This window comes from Columba livia, chromosome 9 (genome assembly GCF_036013475.1).
Source record: "Columba livia isolate bColLiv1 breed racing homer chromosome 9, bColLiv1.pat.W.v2, whole genome shotgun sequence".
Taxonomy (NCBI): domain Eukaryota; kingdom Metazoa; phylum Chordata; class Aves; order Columbiformes; family Columbidae; genus Columba; species Columba livia.
In genome coordinates this window covers 22,168,084-22,187,997 of record NC_088610.1, presented here as the reverse complement: position 1 = coordinate 22,187,997, position 19,914 = coordinate 22,168,084, and the positions used below count along the sequence as shown (strand labels likewise).

General features: G+C 39.4%; 1 protein-coding gene across 7 annotated transcripts in view; it reads left to right on the top strand.

Moving 5' to 3' along the window:
* Window positions 1-19,914, top strand: part of ARMC8 (armadillo repeat containing 8) — a 66,578-nt gene that overhangs the window by 13,375 nt on the left and 33,289 nt on the right. For 5 of the 7 annotated variants that reach the window (XM_065073090.1, XM_065073091.1, XM_065073092.1 and 2 more), the window contains 3 exons: window positions 1,992-2,063; window positions 16,901-17,043; window positions 17,144-17,241. In XM_065073090.1, coding sequence (XP_064929162.1) covers window positions 1,992-2,063; window positions 16,901-17,043; window positions 17,144-17,241 — 313 coding nt within the window. The remainder of the gene's footprint in view (window positions 1-1,991; window positions 2,064-16,900; window positions 17,044-17,143; window positions 17,242-19,914) is intronic. The other 2 variants (XM_065073094.1, XM_065073096.1) reach the window with 1 other exon arrangement.

The following is a 19,914-nucleotide window of genomic DNA, read 5'->3' as shown; positions in this document are numbered from 1 at the left end:
GCGGTGGTTTTATTTAACGCAAAATGATGCATAAAATCACCTGAGCAGAGCATTGAAGTGCACCAAAATCTGTTTGTTAATTCTTCAGAGTGCTTGGCAAGCTCCTTCTTTAGTACATCAGTTGGGACAGTTTCCATTCTGTTGAGACATCTGGTCATTGATCCTGCTGCTGTTTTGGACTGACACTTGTATGTTAAAAACTTCTAAAAATGATGGAGATACTTTCATATCAAGCATTCAGTGTAGAAGCCACTGAAGTGCTGTTTCTGAGTTTAGTGAAATTGAGTCCATTCTTTAAATTTTCTTGGGCTTCCAGCTTAGCCTGTCTTCTGATCTTGCTCTTTCTCCTCTACCTCCTGTCTTGTGATGTAAAATTACCCAACTTCTGGGAGGCAGAACAGAACAATCCAATGTTTTCTGCTGATCTTCATCTGTGCGCTGGGTGGGCAGGTTCCTGGTCAGTAATGGATCACTTTTCGTGTTGTCTCCTGGCCCTGCCTGTGTTGAGATACACTGAACTGCAGCTCAGTGTTCAGCTGCTTTTAATGCTGCTCCCTCCTTGGAGCCCCAACATCACCAGTCTAACTTTTAAATAAGTCGGACAGCCTCCATTTGCTTGAAATTCCTAGAACACTCTTCTGTGGCTGGTTAACTGTATGGAACAGAGTGAGTCACATGGAGAAATTCTTCAGGAAGAACGGGCAATTACCTTTCGCTAATTGAGGTTTGTAAAGGTTCTGTTTATGCCAGTCCAGATACTGCCTGCCTTGGCTAAGAAATTTGTTATTGCTGTAATGAAGCGAGGTTAACATTTGTGACAAATGCTTATTGCAGTGGAATTGGCACGTTGGGTGGGTATATAAGGACTGTGTGGTGGTCATGAAGGTCAGGGTGGATCTTAAAGAGAAGGGCTACTCTAAATCTCTGAAAATTTGCAGATAGCAGGTGAACAGGTGAAATAGTGGCAAGAAAATATGCTTACTTAAAACAATCACTAAAGATCCCATATTACTTGAATGCATTATGGGCATAGTTAACCAGTGATTAATTCACCAGTTTTGCAACTACTAAAACTACAGTCAACCTGGTTTTATTTTTTCTTGATAAAGAATTATCTGAATTTGAACTGGTTGTGTTCTCTGCTCGTATAATGGTCTCTATAACTGGAAGATTTCCTAGAGGCACGTTAGCTTGATTTTTCTTAAACTGATCATAAGTTGCTAACTTTCTTTTAGATCCTCTGGACATTCAAGTATTTTCAATATGCTCATATAAAATAAAAATAAATCTTTAAAAGGTGGGATGGTTTTTAGGATACAGTAGCAATTCTCTGAACAAAGTTGCAAACCACACATTTTCATAGGACTTCTCAATGTATGCAGCCAATGTCCTCTTTCCAAAATGTTTCTTTACCATAGTATGAATGCCATTAATGTGTTTAACCTTGTAGTGACTCTCAGGCAGGAAACTGCCTTCGTTTCCACTTTATTCCTGGGATTTTGACATACAGCTGTTTAGATGTCTTGCTGAAATTCCCAAAAGGAAGCATGTGGGGAAGAGGAGAGTGAAAACTTGGTCTCTGGACACTGCTGGTTGTTTCTTGTTCCCCTCACTTTTTTCTTTTCCCCCCGGCTTGTCTTTTCCTGCATCCAGTTAATAGTTTAAACTACCAACATTTGATTTCCTAATCAATAGCATTTGCTTTCTTTTAGAAGTCTAGTAAATATATGGGTGCAAAGCACCAGTGTATCTAGTTTTCCATCATGCCTGGTGTGAAGGTGAGCTAGTTTGGGTTTTGGTTGCTTGCATAAGCTGGGCTGTGATGGAATCCCTGAGCTCTGTGGGCTGTGCAAACTGTGCCCTGAAGGGGCAGCATGGACACGTGGAAAAACTACTTGACAAGCCTTCATGGAAATAGTAAATTCTATAGATTAAGCCCTCAGTACCTCAGCATAATTTACCAGGGTTTGTTTTTCTTTCTGGATTTACAGAGATATGAAAAATGCTGTAATTGGAAACAACAAACAAAAAGCCAACTTGATTGTTTTGGGAGCAGTTCCAAGGTATGTCCTTTGCTACTCTCCTTTTCACTGATTCACAGCAGGTCTGGAATAATGATCCTTAGATCGCAGGCACTTTTTTGTTTTAACTTTGATTGTAGTTGACTGCATACTTTAACGTACCTGAGAGATACTTGACATATCTGTTAAACTCATGTATTACAAAACAGGCTGGTGAGTAATGCTTTAATTTAGAATTTAATATAATTCTCTAAAGTGGTCTTGGTGATTTTTATGAAACTTTATCAGCTCAGGAATGAAATCTTAATTTCTGACATTGATATTAATGATGGATGGAAGTGGTTATAACTTAATCCTGTTCTTCAGCCGATTGCCTGGTGAGTTCACAACTGAAAATGTGTAAGGTTATGTTGAAAGACGTAATTTAAAAATATTAAACATCTGAGATAATTTGCTTGTGTTCTCCACCTGCTTCAGAGGATTAGAAACCATTGATCATACTTTATTGCTGAATTACTGCTTTAGCTGATGTTAACATTTTCCGGATCCTGATTCCACTAGTACAAATGTACCAGGTAATTTAGGTGCTGGATTGCTCACGGCAGCTTTCATTTCACCCCTGTTCTTGCTTTCAGCCACAGTGCACAGCAGCGGGGAAGGAAAACACTGAGCACTGCAATACTTGTGCTGCAAGTATGGGACCCACCTATGATCTTTTTGCTTAAGTGGCTACTAGGGCCCAAACCGTCCTGCTTGAGAAAGCTGCTTCTGGCTTGGCAGAAAATGCATTTATTTGTGGGAAATATCTTCTCCTTTACAGACTGAGTTGTCAAGGCTGCTCCTTTAAATTCTCTAGGGATTAGCTATAGGGAAACCCCCTCTACAAAACCTGCTGAATTATCTGCTGTTTTGACCAAATATGAACAGGTGAAGAGAAGACTTCACATGAGATAAAGAAATTGAAGTGGGCATTTGTTGAAGATTATGTGAAGTTTAAGGACATTTTTTCAGCAACAGGCCCTAAGAGATTCTTGTGGCTATTGTTGATTCTTGTGGTTCCTGTTTTAAGAGTGACAGAAGATCTCCAGCTTCCAAATCTAGAACCTGCCTGTTCTTAATTTGTATAGGACTTCACATTCCTTCAGTTGTCCTGCTTTCCGCTGTTACTTGTTGTATGCCCAGTAATGAAAATCCGAAAGTGTTGGGTTTTTTCCCTGTTGTTAATGCCTTCTGGCTGTCCAAGTAAATGATATGGTTAACTATAACTACAAATAAATGACTGGGTTTGGAAAATCTTAAAAGGTGAACTATTGCTCTTCTTCTCACTTCAGTAGAAGTTATCCTCAAATGACAGGAAATCTAATGCCAAGGCTTTTCAGACTAGAGATATAAAAGAAGGTAAATGGGCTGGGTTATTGTGAGAAAAGATGATTCTTGCTGGCTAAGACTTAGGTGTCATCATCCACCTCCAGGTGCCTTTCTGAAGGCTTTAGAATTTCCTCAAGATGTTGCAGACAGACTTAAATAGATTATAGACCAGTTGGATTAGAGAACTTGTGTTGTTCTCTCTAACAAGGTGGTGGGAATTCATTGGCTTTTTTTAACATGCCTTGTAACTCGTGAAATGGCCACCAAAGCTGTTAGGGTGGGAACCTTTGGAATTCCAGTCTGCAAAGCCAAATGTTTCCCTCAGAAAGAAGAGGAGCAAGCAAGCTAGCATTCTTTGTTTAAAGTCTCCTCTGCAAAGCTGATGAGAACAGTTTTCTTTTCACAGAGCTAGATTGCAGTCTCCCAAGGGAAGTGGATTCTGTGCTGTGGTGGCACGAGGATTGTTAAAATGCTGCTGCTTTGTCCTGTGCTTCAACTTCTTCTTTATTCATTTCTTGCTTCTCTCTTCTTCTTCCCCAAGTATTCCTCCAGCAAACTTTCGGAAGAGACCCTTTAGACTCAAAGAACCCTTTCAGATTTCTGTTATTTAGTGGAAAAGAAAACAGTATGTTCAAATATTAGAACAGACTCATGAGGTTTGGAAACAGGTCTCCTAGACTTGCATCTATATTTGAAACTGGGCCAAATACTACCAGTAGGTGTGAAGTGTCCCTATGATTTTAAAATATTAGACTGCTGCTTGGTTGGAAAGAAACACAAAGTCCTTTGAAGATCATACAGGAAGAAAATGCTGGGGAAGAATGGCTGAATCACTGTCATTTGTAGGCCAGTGGCCTCCTGAGTCTACAAGCTGTCTGCTTACTGGTGTCACCTTTAGAAAGGGGATATATCCGTATAATAAATTAAAGGTTTTTGTCCCTTTGAAGGTCAGTCTGACCTATGGTTGCTTCTTGACCACTTGTTCTGAAGAGGGTGCTGAGCAAAACAAAGCTGATAGAAGAAGGCTTGCAGAATCACCATGTCTGGACTTAAGAACTAAGAAGTGCTAAGAGCTGTACAAATGTGTACACAAAAATGGTCCTAGATGTTCAGAATATAAATGTAGCCGGCCTGTATGTGGAATTTGTTTATTAGGAAACAATTTTCTTTACGTCTTCCACTATACAGAATGAGAGTTATTCCTTTACGTTGGCATGAAATGCTGGCCTAAGGCACCTCTGTCAAGACTGCACAAGTTTTATTTTTGAAACTGTTCCTTTTTAGTAGCAGTCCCAGAAAGTAAAATTTCTGAAGTTTGGTGGGAAAAATGGTATTTTAATGCTGTAGTACCAAGTTCTTTCAGTGGCAGGCCGGCTTAAAAAGTCAACCTTGCCTAAAAATGGTTTACTACTTGTACTGTCCTTCAGTTTTCTAGCTTTTTTCTTCTACCCCACGAGTGCTAGCAGAGAATGAGGAAGCCCACAGTAGTTATTGGTGTGCTCCTTCACTTGGCAGTTTTATAAGAATGTTGCAGCTCTTGTACTTACTGACATGTCAGACACCTTGTCAGAGTCCGAGTTCAGTATTTAAAGCTTTTTGTCAGTTGCTGATACCTCCTGCATCACAAGAAAATGACTGAGTCCTCAGTTCAAATGTACAGTTTTCTTTTCTAAGTGATCTTGGTAGGACTTCTGGCTTAACGGAACAGTGTTCATTTAGCAGCAGTTAGTCTGAGTTGTAATCAAAGCCCCTTTCTGGTGGAGTTTATTACAGAGGCTAGAAAAATGCTTGTTTACTGTGTCATCATATTCATTGCCATTTAATAACTCCTAAGGCACAGGGGAACTGAAGACTCACTGAAGCGGTCACCAGGACCACCCAGATATCTCACAAATTTTTGACGTAACTTCAGAAGCTCTGTGGTACCTTGAGGCCTCCTTTAAACACTTTCCCACAAACTGCACATCAGCTACGTTTTAAGGCCACTGAATGAGTGGGTGGGTTAGGTCCTGTTGTAGGCAAAAGTTATCGCTCTTAAGCTCTTTCTGAGTTCTGCATTAAACAGCGTAAAGCCTCTGACTTACATAGATGGAATTGGAAAACAAAAAGCTTAATGAAGTGAGCATGAGAGTAGGTTCTTGATAACTCTGTTTTGCAGGCCCATGAACCACTTCCTGGTACCCTGAATGATACGATGTTCAGTGGTTTATCATCCAGTCAATAGTTGGGCCTTTCAAGCTCATGGTATATGTCCTTCCTTTTCCTTCATCTGGTGGATGGCAAGGGGTAGAGAAGGCAATATCAAATTCCAGTCATCAGGGCACAGCTTTGCCTTCCTGTCCATTGTGCTTACCTGTTAAAGCTCTGACCTGGGCTAATTTGTCAAAAATGTTAGCTGAATCAAGTTATTGCTTATCTGATAGTTACTGAGAGTTTAATATTTAAAGTCTAATCCACTTCAGAGCTGGTTTCGCTTTAAGAGCTTCAGTTCTTCCTTTGCTCCAAAATGACTACAGTGGTTTTAAAATCAAATCTTAAACCAGGACCTATAACAAAACCACTAAACTGTTCTTGTCGCTTACCAGAAGTGATTTTCTGACTTCCAGCTGATTGTTCTCCAGAGCCTTTAGGCGCACGGTCCGTTTGGAGCTGTAACGTGGTAGTGTACTTCTTCCCAGAGCTAAAGGCCTATCTCTAGGTACCTGCACCTCAAAGAACTTTACATAGTTAATTTTCACATTTTAATAAGTCACTTATTAGGGATTCCGTTTAACTATTGGTCTTTATTTTTGAATTTATTTGGAGCACGTTTTAAATGACATGTAGAACAGCTGGTGAAGGTTTACCCATTCTACCATTTGAGATTGTAGTTCTGTGAAGCATGCTGTTAGATTGTTTGGGGAAGCAAACACTAGTAACAATTTCATGGGGTTTTGACTTGTTTTTAGGGCTCTGAACACACTAACATTGACACACATGACATTTTATGTTTCAATTTATTCTTAAACATAATCAGATTCATTCAGGAGGTGTTCTTTTAGAGTTTGCCAAAAAATAAGGTTGCTTCTTTGATAATTGTATAACCTGCTGATGAGATGAGAACATATCTCGATTAACTGTAAAGTTCTGTTATATCCCAAAGTCTGTCAGCTAAGGAAAAAAAATTTATATAGGCTGGTGTCCACACTAAACACAAGAAAGATATCTGTAAAGATTTTGCGTGCAGTATTAGCTGGCAAATACTGGAAGAACTAAAGCCAATGTGCTGTTAAGTAGGTAGAGGAATTCACATATCTGCGATAGTGTTTGAAGTGTTTCAATGTGTGTTCATTTTGTTTTGAGATCTAAAAAGAAAACTTAGATTGGTTTTCCACCACTCTGTTGCTTTCAGCTTCTCTTGGAGTTACTCAGCTAAATGTCAGATAATGTTCTTAGTTAAACAATTCTTTTACTCTTGAGGTAGAAGACAAGCAACACACTGCCTATGTTTCGATATTTAGGAGTAAAGAGGCTTGTGCATATAGCGCGTGTGACTTCAATTTAACACCAAGAAAGTATGTCTGTTGGTTTGTGTCCTGGAAAGCTTGGCCTCGTGGCTGGAATACGGAGCAACCTGCTGTAGCTGATCCTGCTTTGAGCAGTGGGTTGGACTAGGTAACCTCCAGAGCTCCCTTCCAGCATCATCTCTTCTGTGATTCTGTGACCTGATTTAATGAAGAATGCCTTTTTATGGCTAGTTTTTCCTTGGGGTTACCCTTGAATTCAGACACTCACTCTAGAAGTTCGTTTAATTAGTGTTTTTTATAATGTTGGTCCTAAAGGACTCATCATCCTTTAACTGTAGGAAAGCAAGTGTCTGCTTGACAGAACCGTCTCCTTTAAAGACAGGGTGTTTTAGCACTTGCCTGAGTATTCAGCTTTAAATCCATTGTTAACTCGTATAAGGAAATGCTCCGTTATGAGTGAGAGTATGGTTTCAATGGAAGTCTTAATTTCTTAATTTATGACTTCATATGCTGAAATTATACTTGAAAGATGCATTTGTGCAAATACATGTTGTGCTTGGTGGACATGGTCATGCAAATATATTTAATTAGACAGAGCAGTATTGAGCCCAGTGCTGTCCCAAAATGGTTTTAGACAGAGATTTGCTAAACCGCCTTTGGGGCTATGCACCGATCCATGGACCCAATACTGAATTTTGGTAAAGGAGGAACAGCACAGTAGTGGATTCAGAGTTAACTTGCATGGATCTGACAAGATTTTTTTTCTTCTTTGAACTTGGGGCAGTAAAGCCATTGAACTGTTTCAGAGACCAAACTTGGCCGTGGGTTGTCACTGCAGTCTGAGGCTGGGTTGCTGGACAGCTGTGATCAGGTTTAGCAACAACAGATAATTTTTTGAATGTTTTCTAGCTTCTAATCTTAAGGTAGCCACCAAAAAAGACTTCTCTTGTTGGAAGAGTTCTGGAATTGTGAAGTGGGAAGAGCCAATGAATGCTGGAAACTGGTATGAGCAATGTTTGTGGTTTTGTTTTTTTTTCCTCTGTTGCTTATGTGACTGATGGTAAATGATGTCTGCTGTTGAGTGGTTTTCTATGTGATGGTTTATTTTTTTCAGTTTCTTTGTTACACAAACACATGAGCAGAGACATAGGAGATAGGAAGACTGCCCCATAGTAGCAGAAAAATGTATGTACATCTGCACCTTGCAGTGCTGAAAGGCTGCTGCTGGTAATAATGCAATCCATCTCCACTAATGGAAGTACTGAAAAACAAGCAAGACAGTATATTAAAATGATTTAATGATTGATCCTGCCTTGGGGCAAGCTCAGTGACACGAGGATCTGCCCGGATTCCTCCCAGCTCTGCTTCTGTGATCCTCGTTGCCATGTTACTGACCTGCTGACTGCAGAAGCTGTAAGGTGTTGGATCAGCTTGGACTGCAGGACCACTGCTGGTGGTGGTAATAAGAACTGTACTAGTTATGAATTATGCACATCTCTTGAAACATTCATGATCTCTGGTGTGTTACCAGCTTGCTTTCAAGAACTCAGACTGCACATTTGGGCAGTTTTACTAGCTCTGTCATGCACCTTAGTGAGGCGTTTTGTCCAAACATTTTGGACGTCTTTATGAGGACAAGATGCAGTTGCTTCTTGATGCCTTGTTCTGTTCTTGGCTGCACTTCACATAGAGATTTTCTGTGTTGTGTACTGTGCCCAGACTTCATAGTTTGCATGCTTAGGTAAAGGAGCTTCATCTGCAGTGCTGGTATTTTTCAAGACTTTCTTTGCTCTAAGTGCTGAAAGGTGAAGAGCAGAGGCCCTAATAGGCCTCCTGTGGTTGTCTTTGATTTTTTTTCTTGAAAAAGTCGGGAGTCAGGGCCTATTTACATAATTATACGTCTCTTTATGAGGAGTAACACTCACCATGAGGGTTATGTGTGACCGGAGCAGGGTATTCTTCTAAATCAGCTATGAATACATGAGAGTCAAGGCAAGTATTTGCAGTCAGCAGAATTGTATTCGAGCTGGTTTTGTTTAGAAGTTGTGCAGCCCTCTGTCTCTGAAGTGCAAAAAGGACATCCTTAATATAAGCTGTACTTCTGATGGAAACTTTTACATGGTATATTTTCATTAGAATTTTAAATTTCAGCTTCAGAAACATCAGGTTAAAAGTAGCTTTATGATATCTCACGGTATCTGTTCCTAAGGAGCTGCAAGAGTCAAATCTGTAAAAAAGAAGTATTAAAAAATTTATTATTGACATCTTCTTTCATGTGCAGACACTGGCTGTTGGGCGGTGATATCAAATGGAGTGGAATATAGTGTATGCAATGGAGAGTTTCAAAACGCAGGTGAATTGGAAGTCAAAAAATAGCTTAATTTTTGTTTTAAGGTTGCTTAGCATCCTCAGACAGAAACCTTTTAAAACTGGTTTGTCTCAATGAACAGTGGTTTTTCAAATGCTGGTCATAGACTGTCTGATTCACTGATGTTTCCACACAGGAATTTCTGGAAGACTTAGAATAATGTTTGCATGGTTGTAGCTTATAATCGTAGATGGAATTAACAGTTTGCCGATAAACTTATTGATAGGACATCGGTCTTGAGCACAGTGGTGAGATGGTTGAAGCAAGACTCAAAGATGTTGCTTTATATAATGCCTAGAACACATTTTTTCTAACACAAAAAGTTTGCATAATCTCAAAAATAGCCTTACTTTGATTAAGACAACTGACCTAGTCCTAGAAAATATCTGAGCCTGTGTCACGCTTCAAAATAATGCTAAACTGAATCACTGCGATTCACTGTGGAAGTTAAAAAACTTTGAGTGCTGTTCATGTGGATCTCCCTGTCGGTCTTCAGGGGTTATGTGGTGCTCCCACATATTCCAGTACAAATGGCTGCGAGGAAAGGATGTATTGGAGTGGTCTTATGGAGGAAGACATAAATTTAGCTCATACAGACTGGAGGTAGTGCTAATGCACTGGGATGTGAGCTTTTTTTCAATCTAGTACCAAAGAAGAGAGGCCGTAGTGTAGCAACTTGAATATCCTTCAAGTTACCCTAAAAGTGTGTGCATGTGAACAGCTTTAGAGAGCTGGCAGTGCCTTGGGCTAAGAACTAGGAAGAAGGTTAGCAGTGTTATACGCTGAATTAAAGTATTCATGTTGTAAAAATGTGAATCAGACAGCACTGGCTCAATGTAGAGTAGCAAGAGTTATTTTCAAATGATACTCATTAAAGAGAAAGGTGAAGAAAAACTTGATGGTAGTCCCTATTCACTCTTACGTGGAATGTGTCGTGCTTTGTTTTTAATTCAGACCTCATTGCTCAATCCTTATTATAATGCTTCGACATTAATTAGGTGAACAAAAATCAGATTGGATGCAAGTTGTGATACATTAATGTTCTGTGATTTGTTCTATATTTAAGTTAAAATGTTGAAGCATTAGAATAAATTACTAGAGCTGTAAGCTGTGGCTCCTTGTTTGGTTCCTAAAGGAAAAGCTTTGCTTCCCTGCTGCTCGCAGCACCACAATACTGGAGAAGTAAGGGGTGTTTTTCTCTGTAATCCACACGTCAGTGAGTGTTTGTGTTGCTGCCTCCTTTACAGACACTAAAGTAGTCAGAACATTTTCAATGGTATAGTTCGAAGCTGAGTCCTACCATCATGTTTCTCAAGTTGGCTTTTTAAAAAAACTGCCAGGTCCTATTTGCTTTGTATGAAATTTTTCAGAAGTAGTTGTCTTTGCTTTGTAGGCTTTTTTAGCTTGGTAGTAGAGTTAGCCCAGACCTCCTGGCTCCAGCTGGAGGAGACTGTGAATTAACTTGTTGCTTCCAGAAGTGAGACTGTGACATCTCAGTTTAGGATACATCTGTTTGACTAAAAGCCATAAAAATTGCTAATATATTAGAGTCCTTGTTTGTAAGAATCTGTAACTATTTAATTTATCACTTCATGTGTTTTACAGAAAATATTCTGTGTACTTTGAAAATGATACTCAGTTCCTGTGTTGGAAAATTCTGAGGCCAGTGATTGCTTTCTATTAATGCTGTTTGAAAATTAATGCTTAAAATGCATTCAAAAGAGCACATTTTCAAAAATTTGCATGCGGTCCTATCTTGTTTGATGTATTTTCAGACTTTAATTCAGTGTTCACAGTTTGGGATTGATGCTCACTGGGACTTCCCACTTGTTCAGAGGTCAGCCCCTAGGCAAACAGTAGCTTTTAATTCAACATTCTGTAAGCCAGCAGTGAATAATATGCCTTGGTAGTACCTTCATCTGTATGTTCATTGCATATGTTTTCATGGTATAGTTTTCAGGCCTTCTTGCGATGGACTGGAAGACGAGCATCCCCCATAGTAGAATAAGGAATCATCATCATTCCAGCAAACCAGGCATTCATCTGTTTTGTGAAGGCACCAATAATAAATATTCAGATAATCATGGTTGAATTAAAGCTCTTGTTTAGTCATATACTTGAATAAAAGGTATGTTAAGAATCATGGTACTATAACTCAAACTGTTACCCTGAGCTTTTTCCACATGCCTGCTCATGGGGCTTGATGAAGTGCTGAAAATATTCTTTCACTAACAGCTGAGTTTCATCGCCTTCCCAGGTACTTTAAGTGTTTCAGAGATTTTCTGACAATTTGTAAGTGGGATGGAATGTCAGAGAGTAAATTTCTGTTGTTTCTCGCTAACTGTGTGGTCTGTGTTCAGCCCACATTGGTGAGGTCTAAATCACGCAAGTCTGTCTTATAGTACACAACTCGGTGCACCACACCCATCTCAGTGATCTTCAACAGAAAGGAAAATCTGGACTGTTCTTCTTCCTTGCTAAGCTGCTGTAGTTACCATTTCTTCAGCAGCTTCTTTCCTTCGAAGCTTTCTACTTTGTCTAAAATATTGTGTGGTTTTCCTGGGTGAATCCCCATCAGTTGTTCAAAATGCGTCGTGCCTCCAGCTGACCTTATTTTTGGTTTTTAGGCTGTCCATGGAGTTAATTGAAGTGTCTCTCTGGATGGATTTACCATCCTACCTCAGTTAGATATGATTGCCTGGATACCATTACGGACATCTGAGAAACAGGCTTTAATCACGTAATTGCTCTTGGAAGTGCAGGGACAAATGGAAGAAACTGTATTCTTTATAAACATTAAGGGAAAATATTTTAGGAAAGCCTTCTAGAAGCTTGAAAAGTCCAAATATTATGTTTTAAACCACTTAGCATCAAACGTTGGATTAATGTTTATGAAGATGGTACAAGATCTGTCCATTGGCTTTATTTCATTTCCTGTATTGTAATGAGCTCTACTGCGGGATCTCAGACTGAAGAGTGATTCAGCAAGAGCATTAGCACCGTTTTGCTGCTTTGGAATGTCTGTTCTGTGCTTTTGGTATCTCCTGAAGCTCTCGGGCTCTACAGAAGTGAGTTAAGGTGGCTTTAGCACAGCCTTGTTCCAGAATTTCTGCAGGTTTGGTACAAATCGCATGGCTGGCTGATAAGGGATGAGGCTCGAGATAAGAGATCTAGGTTAAGTTGGGGCATCTTGTTCTTAAAAAATGTGGGCTATGAACAAGTACCTTATTTATTTAAAATCTCAAAAATTCGTATTATGACCTTTCCTTTTATCTGCTGCGTGTACATGCTGGTTTTCTACCTTTTTATTCTTTAATATTAATGGAGGGAGGAATGTATTACAAATATCTTTGAATTTGTGCTAGACCCTGGAAATATCAGCCCAGTCCAGGATGGACATTAGTGTCCTGTCCCTGTGTTTCTTGTGACAATAAAAGGATGTGGTCTTTGTCTTTAATGTTTAACAGTAGCTTATTAATGCACAGTTTCATCTTTAGCAATTATATGGGCTCTCCTCACTTGAAACTCTTCATAATGTTATAGTTTATTTAACTACTGAGTTTGCAGTGTTACTTGGTGTCAGTTCTCTCTTTTACAGAAAGAAACATGGATGTTATAATATGGATGTCTAACTGTGGAAAACCTAATCTGAAACACAAGTGTATTTTAAAGATTTAGAAAAGGATATTATTAATATTTCAAAAAAAATATTGTATGTAAAACCTGAACTTAAGTTTTCATCTTCACCAATTATAAAGCATACTTAAGGATTTCTATTTTAAGCACATAGAAAGACTATAGATTATAGTCAGCGTGCTTCATTTTCGCTCCTTAGCATTAATGTGGTTGTAACGTCTGTTCCAAGTGCAGACTGTTAATGGGAAAGAAAATAGCAACTATTTTCTTTGGAAGAGAACAACCTTCAGAATTTAGGCTGCTTTTGGATTCTCTAGAATTCCCTTTACATGACCGAACATTTCTGGACACGGATTATTTATCAAACTCCTTTAAAATCAGAGAAGGCTGTTGGCATGATCTGTATGGGGAAGATACATCTCAGAGCAGGTTTCCAGGACTTTATATTGAAAATGGAAGAAAATATTATTGTATTTCTAAATTGATGTCTAGGTTATTGAAAGCTATTTTTTGTTTAAAAAGTAACTGGCACTGACACTTTTAAATTAGTAATTAGTCTGTATTTGCCAACACCTACATCAGAGGAGTCTCTTAGTATTCCCCAGACAATTCCATGTCTGAAAGGCTTGTTAGAAAATAACCAGAGAAGGGAATTGATTTAGTCTTCATTCTTGGTTTGGGGTGGGTTTTTTTGGGGTGGATGAGTGGGGGTTTGGAGATCTTACATGGTCTGATCTAAGAATAGGTATTTTTCTGTAACAGTATCCATAGTGGAAACATAGGGATCAAGTGCCTTAAGTCATACTAAAATTACTATATCATATACTCTATAATTTAAAATAATTGTAAGAAGTAACTTTTAATAACCTGCTTCTACCTGAAGCTAAATTGTAACAGATTTAAAGCTTTTTATTCTTTCCTCCTCATGCAGAGATGAAAGATTATATGTAAGTTGTTGCTGATTTCTGGTTTTGGCTGGTCTGGATAGTTGTCATATGTGTTTTAAATTGCCAGCTCTTTAAAGTCAAATCTTTCAGCTTTTTAAATACTAAAAGGAATAAAAAAGAAGTTTAATTTTTGCTGTGAAATAAAGTGATACAGATTATAGGAGACATATAACTGTTTCTAGCATTGGGGTTACAAATAGAACACGTTGAAAACTTCTGCAACATGAGCTTACAAAATGTGTGTGCTGAGAAAAGTCAGGTCTTTGATGTTAAAACAGATGTGCAGGTTACTGCAATAAATGAATTAATCTTTTGATCTGCTCGTGGTGATTCCTGTCAAATTATTTTCTATGATAAGGGATTTTTCTTGGCAATTAGCGAACGTCAATCAGAGTCAGAACAGTAGATGAGATTGCACTTCCATGGAGTAGCTCAGTGCCCAGAAAACACAGCTTTTCAAGGATGAATTTCAGCCTGGATCACTCTGTGCCTTCGCACATTACCTGTTTATCCATAACCTGATCTAAGGCAGAGAACAAACCCAGCTGTCTGTAAAGAAGTCATAGTAATGGAAAGTTATTCCATCCCATTCAGATTGGGATTGAAAGTGGAATCCTTTCTTTATTTTGTAATGACTTTGCCTAACATAGATTATGAATTTTACTTCTTTCAGAAACACCACTAATCTTTACTTTGAACATAACGCAGCTGATACTTCAAATCACACAGTACCAGAGCTTGTAGCTTTAGAAACGTGTAATTTAATTACCTTAAGTATAATTGTTGTCCTTTTCCTAGAAGCTGGTAGTACAGGTATGGTTAATCTTGATAATCTGAGCTTTTTTACATCCCTTATTCTGTCGGTGTTGAAAGCGCCCACAGGAACATGAAGAGCAGGCAGACGAGCTCCCCTGAGCCACACGGACAACTGGGGCCAAAGTGCCTCTGGACCGTTAGCTGGTTGCTGTAAGAAATGAGAAGAATTCTAAAAATTAAAGGATAGTATGTATGCAATACCAAATTGATGTAAATTACTCAGGAGTAGATTAACACAAGAAATTAGAAGAGGTTTCTAAACATCAGGGATAAATGGCCTTTCAGGTGAAACAGATAAGTGAGGACAAAGAGCCTGGATGCCTTTTTCTGATGAGTTTGTGGAAGGAGTGGGTTAAAGAACACAGCCGTGATTCCAGAAATCAATGCCATTCTGAATTTATGCTGGTATGATCCTTTCAGTCTGAAGGAAGTTGAAAAACAATCTGTGCTTTTGGGTTACTTGCATCTCACACGTTAATTTTGTGCCACATTTCAACCGTGTTGCTTGTGTTCAGGGAGATATTATATTTCATCTCCTTAGCATGTGTTTGTGTTTTGGAGCTTTTTTCCACCATGAGATTAGTTACATCCCACAAAGGGTACACGTGTGCTTTGAGTGATTCTAGTGGCATCTCCACCTTCTGGCTGCCATCAAACCTGCCTTTAGAGCAAAGCAGATTCGCAGTCGGAAACATTTTAATCCAAATCAATTGTTAGGGAATAATGGGAGATTATTTTGTTCTTCTTTTCCAACAACTTGGTAAATTATCTGCTACCTGGGATTGTCTGAATTCTATGTAATGAATGTGCTATTTGTAGGTATTGAAGAGACCTTTGATCTCACAGCTTTCTTCCAGTGACATGCTGTAGTTACATCTGTTGGCCTTTTACTTTAGGTTTCAAATGTAGGGGATTCTATAATAAGAAGCAGTTTCTGCCTTACAGAAGTGGGAAATGTGTGGAGCGTGTGTTAAAAATACTGCTCCGTGTTACTGCCTGTCGTGCGGCTGCTTGCGCTGCCCTTGGTGGCCTCTTCCAGTCCCATTTAAATTGCATTTAGCTACTGTGTTTCTGGTTATTTTTTCCCATGCGTTGGACTTAGGAAGTCAACTTTTGGAGCATTTTGCTCAGGGGTCTGTTTACCCAAGTAGCTCTTTCTCTCCCCTTTAGCAGTGGGGCAGGTGGTGGCTTTTGGTTCCTTTTTGCTCCTAGAGAAGCTTCAGTATATTGCCTGGCTTTAGGAGACACCATTTCAAACTATAGAGAGTAGTGTTATTTAATTGAGGATATTTCTGTCTTAGCTCACTGAATCTAGAAAAGTGATGTATGTTGCATATACAGAGAGAATTGTTTCTCTGTATCCACATCACCTTGTATGTAATGTGGGAGCACCAAGGTTTTAATCCTAAGCTTATAAACCATGTGAATCTCAAAGTGATGATCTTCTGTGCTGATGCGAGGTGGGAATCCATTTACCATCTGGGCTCTTCATATGTCTCAAATGTATTCGGTGACCTCTGCTGTGGTTCAGGCTCTACCGATACAATCTAAAGTGTGTTCAAAGGGGCTCCTGGGTATCTTGATGCTGTTCAAAGAACCCAGATTGATTGGGGCCCAAGGAATGTGTTTGGCAAGATGTATTTTAAGTTTGAAGTGATCATGTTTAGCTATGATTCAGCTGCCTTCCTGCACATAAAACTTTTCTGGGCTTTCTTTGTGTTCATATATGTTCATTTCTCAGTGTTCAAAACTCAGATTACTCTCAGCCCACATGCTTATGCTTAATGATGGAATTATTTCACACCTGTGACCCAGAAGAAATCCCTGCCAAAGACAACAACCATCATGACAGTGGTAATTATGCCCCTAGGTGTTAGGGGAGACGCACGAGGTTCCCTTTCCCATTGACGTCAACCTGCTGACTCGTTTCCTTTAATTGAAATTTGGGATCTTCCTGGTATCCTGAAAAACCTCATCCCGGATATCAGCACTGTGGCACTACATTTTTAGAAAAAACTATGTGGTATCTTTCTACCATAACAGCAAGTAAAACCTGTGTAGGAACGCGTGATATAAAAAGGTTCTTATGAATAAAGTGCTCATCTTACTCTTTTGTTCAGTCTTCGTCTTTGTGTTAAGGAATTCATCATTACGTAGCAGGATTCAGATTTATTTTTCTTCTAGACTTAAAAGTTCTCTTCTGTCTGAATTTTCCTATAAAAATAATTCTATTTCCAGGTTGCTGTATTTACTTCAGCAAGAAACCTCCAGCACAGAACTGCGAACAGAATGCGCTGTGGTCCTCGGAAGCCTTGCAATGGGTACAGAGAATAATGTCAAATCCCTACTAGACTGCCATATTATCCCAGCCTTATTGCAAGGTACTTCTCTCTTAATGGATCTATGTTAGTAAATGTTCCTGAAGTACTCAAATAAGCAAAGATAATGAAACTGAATAGTGGCTTTTGTCTATACTTATAGGATTGCTGTCACCAGATTTAAAGTTTATTGAAGCTTGCCTGCGATGTCTCCGTACCATTTTTATCAGTCCTGTAACTCCAGAGGATCTACTATACACAGTAAGTTGTAAGCAGATTATTATGTCCTTTTAAAACCTACAGAGTTGGTGGGAGTGAAAGATCTTGTTGTCTGCAGTAGTAACAAGGACCTGTTTGACCAACAATGTCAGCATTTCTCAACTGTGCTTCAGGCACCTGGCTCACCTAACTTTTATAGCAATATTTGAAATGAGATGGTCCACAAGGTAGCACACTGATAAAGAACAAACCTAAAATTTTCAGGCCTATGTGCAATATCAGGGAGTAAATAAATTGTATTTACAGGTACCGTTATCAGAGCTATATAGGGAAAAGTTAGTTTCTGAACCTTAACGTTTTATCAGACACTGTGCTCCCACACCAGACATGAGGGTGCTTGCTTAGTTTTTGCACTTCATGTTGAAGAGTTTCACCTCTAAAATTCCTTTGCTTTAAGTTAATATACGTGTGATTTACATTTAACTGACAGGAGGATAGAAAATGTCCCCTGCCGTTTCTATAATCTTGAGTTCCGCTTGGAGCGTGTGAGCCATTGGGTGCTGACGGTGTTAAGGTGCCAGGGCAAAGCTGTGGATGTGCAGCCCTGTCTGTAGGCGCTGCTGTCTCTTGGCAGCCCCAAATCGATCACAGTCACTTGGAAGGAAGGCAAAGAAGGATGTGTGTGCTTCCCTCTTCCCTTGTCTCAGTGAAGGGGTGAAGCGGGCTGGGATTTCATACTTTCTCCATGGTTCAGGTGCGTATGTTGTTAGTAGAGACAATTTCTGTGTGTTAACAGTCTTCAGCAGATTTTCTTCATTACTTTTGTCTAGTTGTTATGCAGTTCCGTAATGATGTCTGGTTTGTTCGCTGTTCTTTTTCTAATGATTTCTTACATTTATCATACCAGAAATAGGTATGTAAATTTCTCTGTGGACTCAATTTTACCATACACCTATTCTGAATTCCATTTGCTAGTTAGTCCATCTCACAAAGTCTTTCTGCAGCTCTTCACAGATTACTCTGCACTTAGCATGTGTAATCAGCCAGCTTTGTTCTCTACTGTTCACTGCTGTTTTCTTCCAGTTGATTTTTTTGATTGTTCAACAGGAAAAGACTCAATGCAGATTGTATGTGTGACCACTGAAAGCACCTTTCCTGCAGGATCCGAGAGTTGCCTCCTCGTGCCTTTGTTCCTTCCTTTGACTCCACTTTATGCTCCCAGATTCCACTGAGTTGACCTCTAAGAGTTCATCATTGCGGGGACACCTGCTTCCTGCTCTCAGCATCCAAAATCAGGGCTGAAGACCATCTCTGTTAGCAATCCCTACCTCTTCTGGGGATCAGTGGTCAATGGAGGCTGTTAATTGCTCCCTATTCGGAGGAGAGACTTGATATCTTGAAGGGAGAGAAAGTGGAAGAGTATGTACAGAAATGTGAAATTACCGTTGACATTGTGGGAACAATATGCCTTAGATACTGGATTTTCTGTTTCATCCTTTATTTTCTTTGCCACACAACAGTGATGTGAGAACTCTGCTACCCCATTTATTATTCAGCTCAGTGTGATGTCCCTTAATTAACCAGAGCTACAGGAAGCAATCACCTGGTGAGAGTGCGCTTGTTCTTCAGTTATAGCTGTAATACCCATTTTCCAATCTCCCATTCCAGTTGGACACCTGAAAGTTGAATATTTTATGACTGTGCTTAAGATCCTATATCTGCAAATCAGCTGCTTTTTTTGATTCTCCTGTGGGAATACCCAAAGCTGTGCTTTGAAAAGTAATGAATATGGATCTGTTATAAAGAGGAGACATTTTTGTATCTCTTGGAAGATATAGCCACTGCTGCAAGGCATGTTTCACAAGGCAGCAGTTGAGAAGTTGTCTTTGCAATTAAAGAAGTAATTATGGGCTCAATCAGCAATTTATGGCAGACACTCTCCTTTTCTGACACTGGGAATAACAGAAGAACTTAAAGTTCTTGTTTAGCTACCATGCTCCCTCTGTTTCTGATCACAACAGCTCCACGTAGCTTCAGGTCTTGAATGAATGAAAGGGCTCACGCAGCGACCTCTTGAGTTCTGCCTTTAGCAGGTCCTATTTTGGAAGGTAAGAGACTAAGTTTGTCAGTGGCTTTTCATTCTCATCCAGCAGTTCTGGAGAACACTTCTGAAAAATTGGTTCCCGAGTTGTATCCGAGACAGAAACTTTTCTAATAATTTCTGTATGGTGTGACTGCACAGAGGATGCTGTCTCTCAAACCTTGGCCAGGACTATTTCCAAGGCAAGATATTATGACTTAGCTCAATGTCTCCAAGGATTTTACAGTCACTCTGGAGGTTTCAGAGGACTTCTCAGTTAAGATCAAGGATATGCACATGTTTTAGTGAGAGCTGTTTGAAATAAACAGAAAATCTCATTTAAAAACCAATGCAACAAAAAACCAAACCCCAAACAATAACAACGACACATGTCATCCACAATAACCTGAATACTGCTCCCAGCAGAAGTGCTGTGTGGCCGAAACTGCATCTTGACTCTTGAACCTTTAATTATAGACAGGAACTTGAAGGATAAACTCCTGGAAGTTTTGAGCGACTGTGTTCAATTCCAAACACAAATGAGTTCTTCAGAAGTGTAAACATTTGGGCTGTTTCCTGTAGGAACTTAAAACCTGGACTGAGCAAATGTGAAGACCCATCTGTGTGGTGTTGAG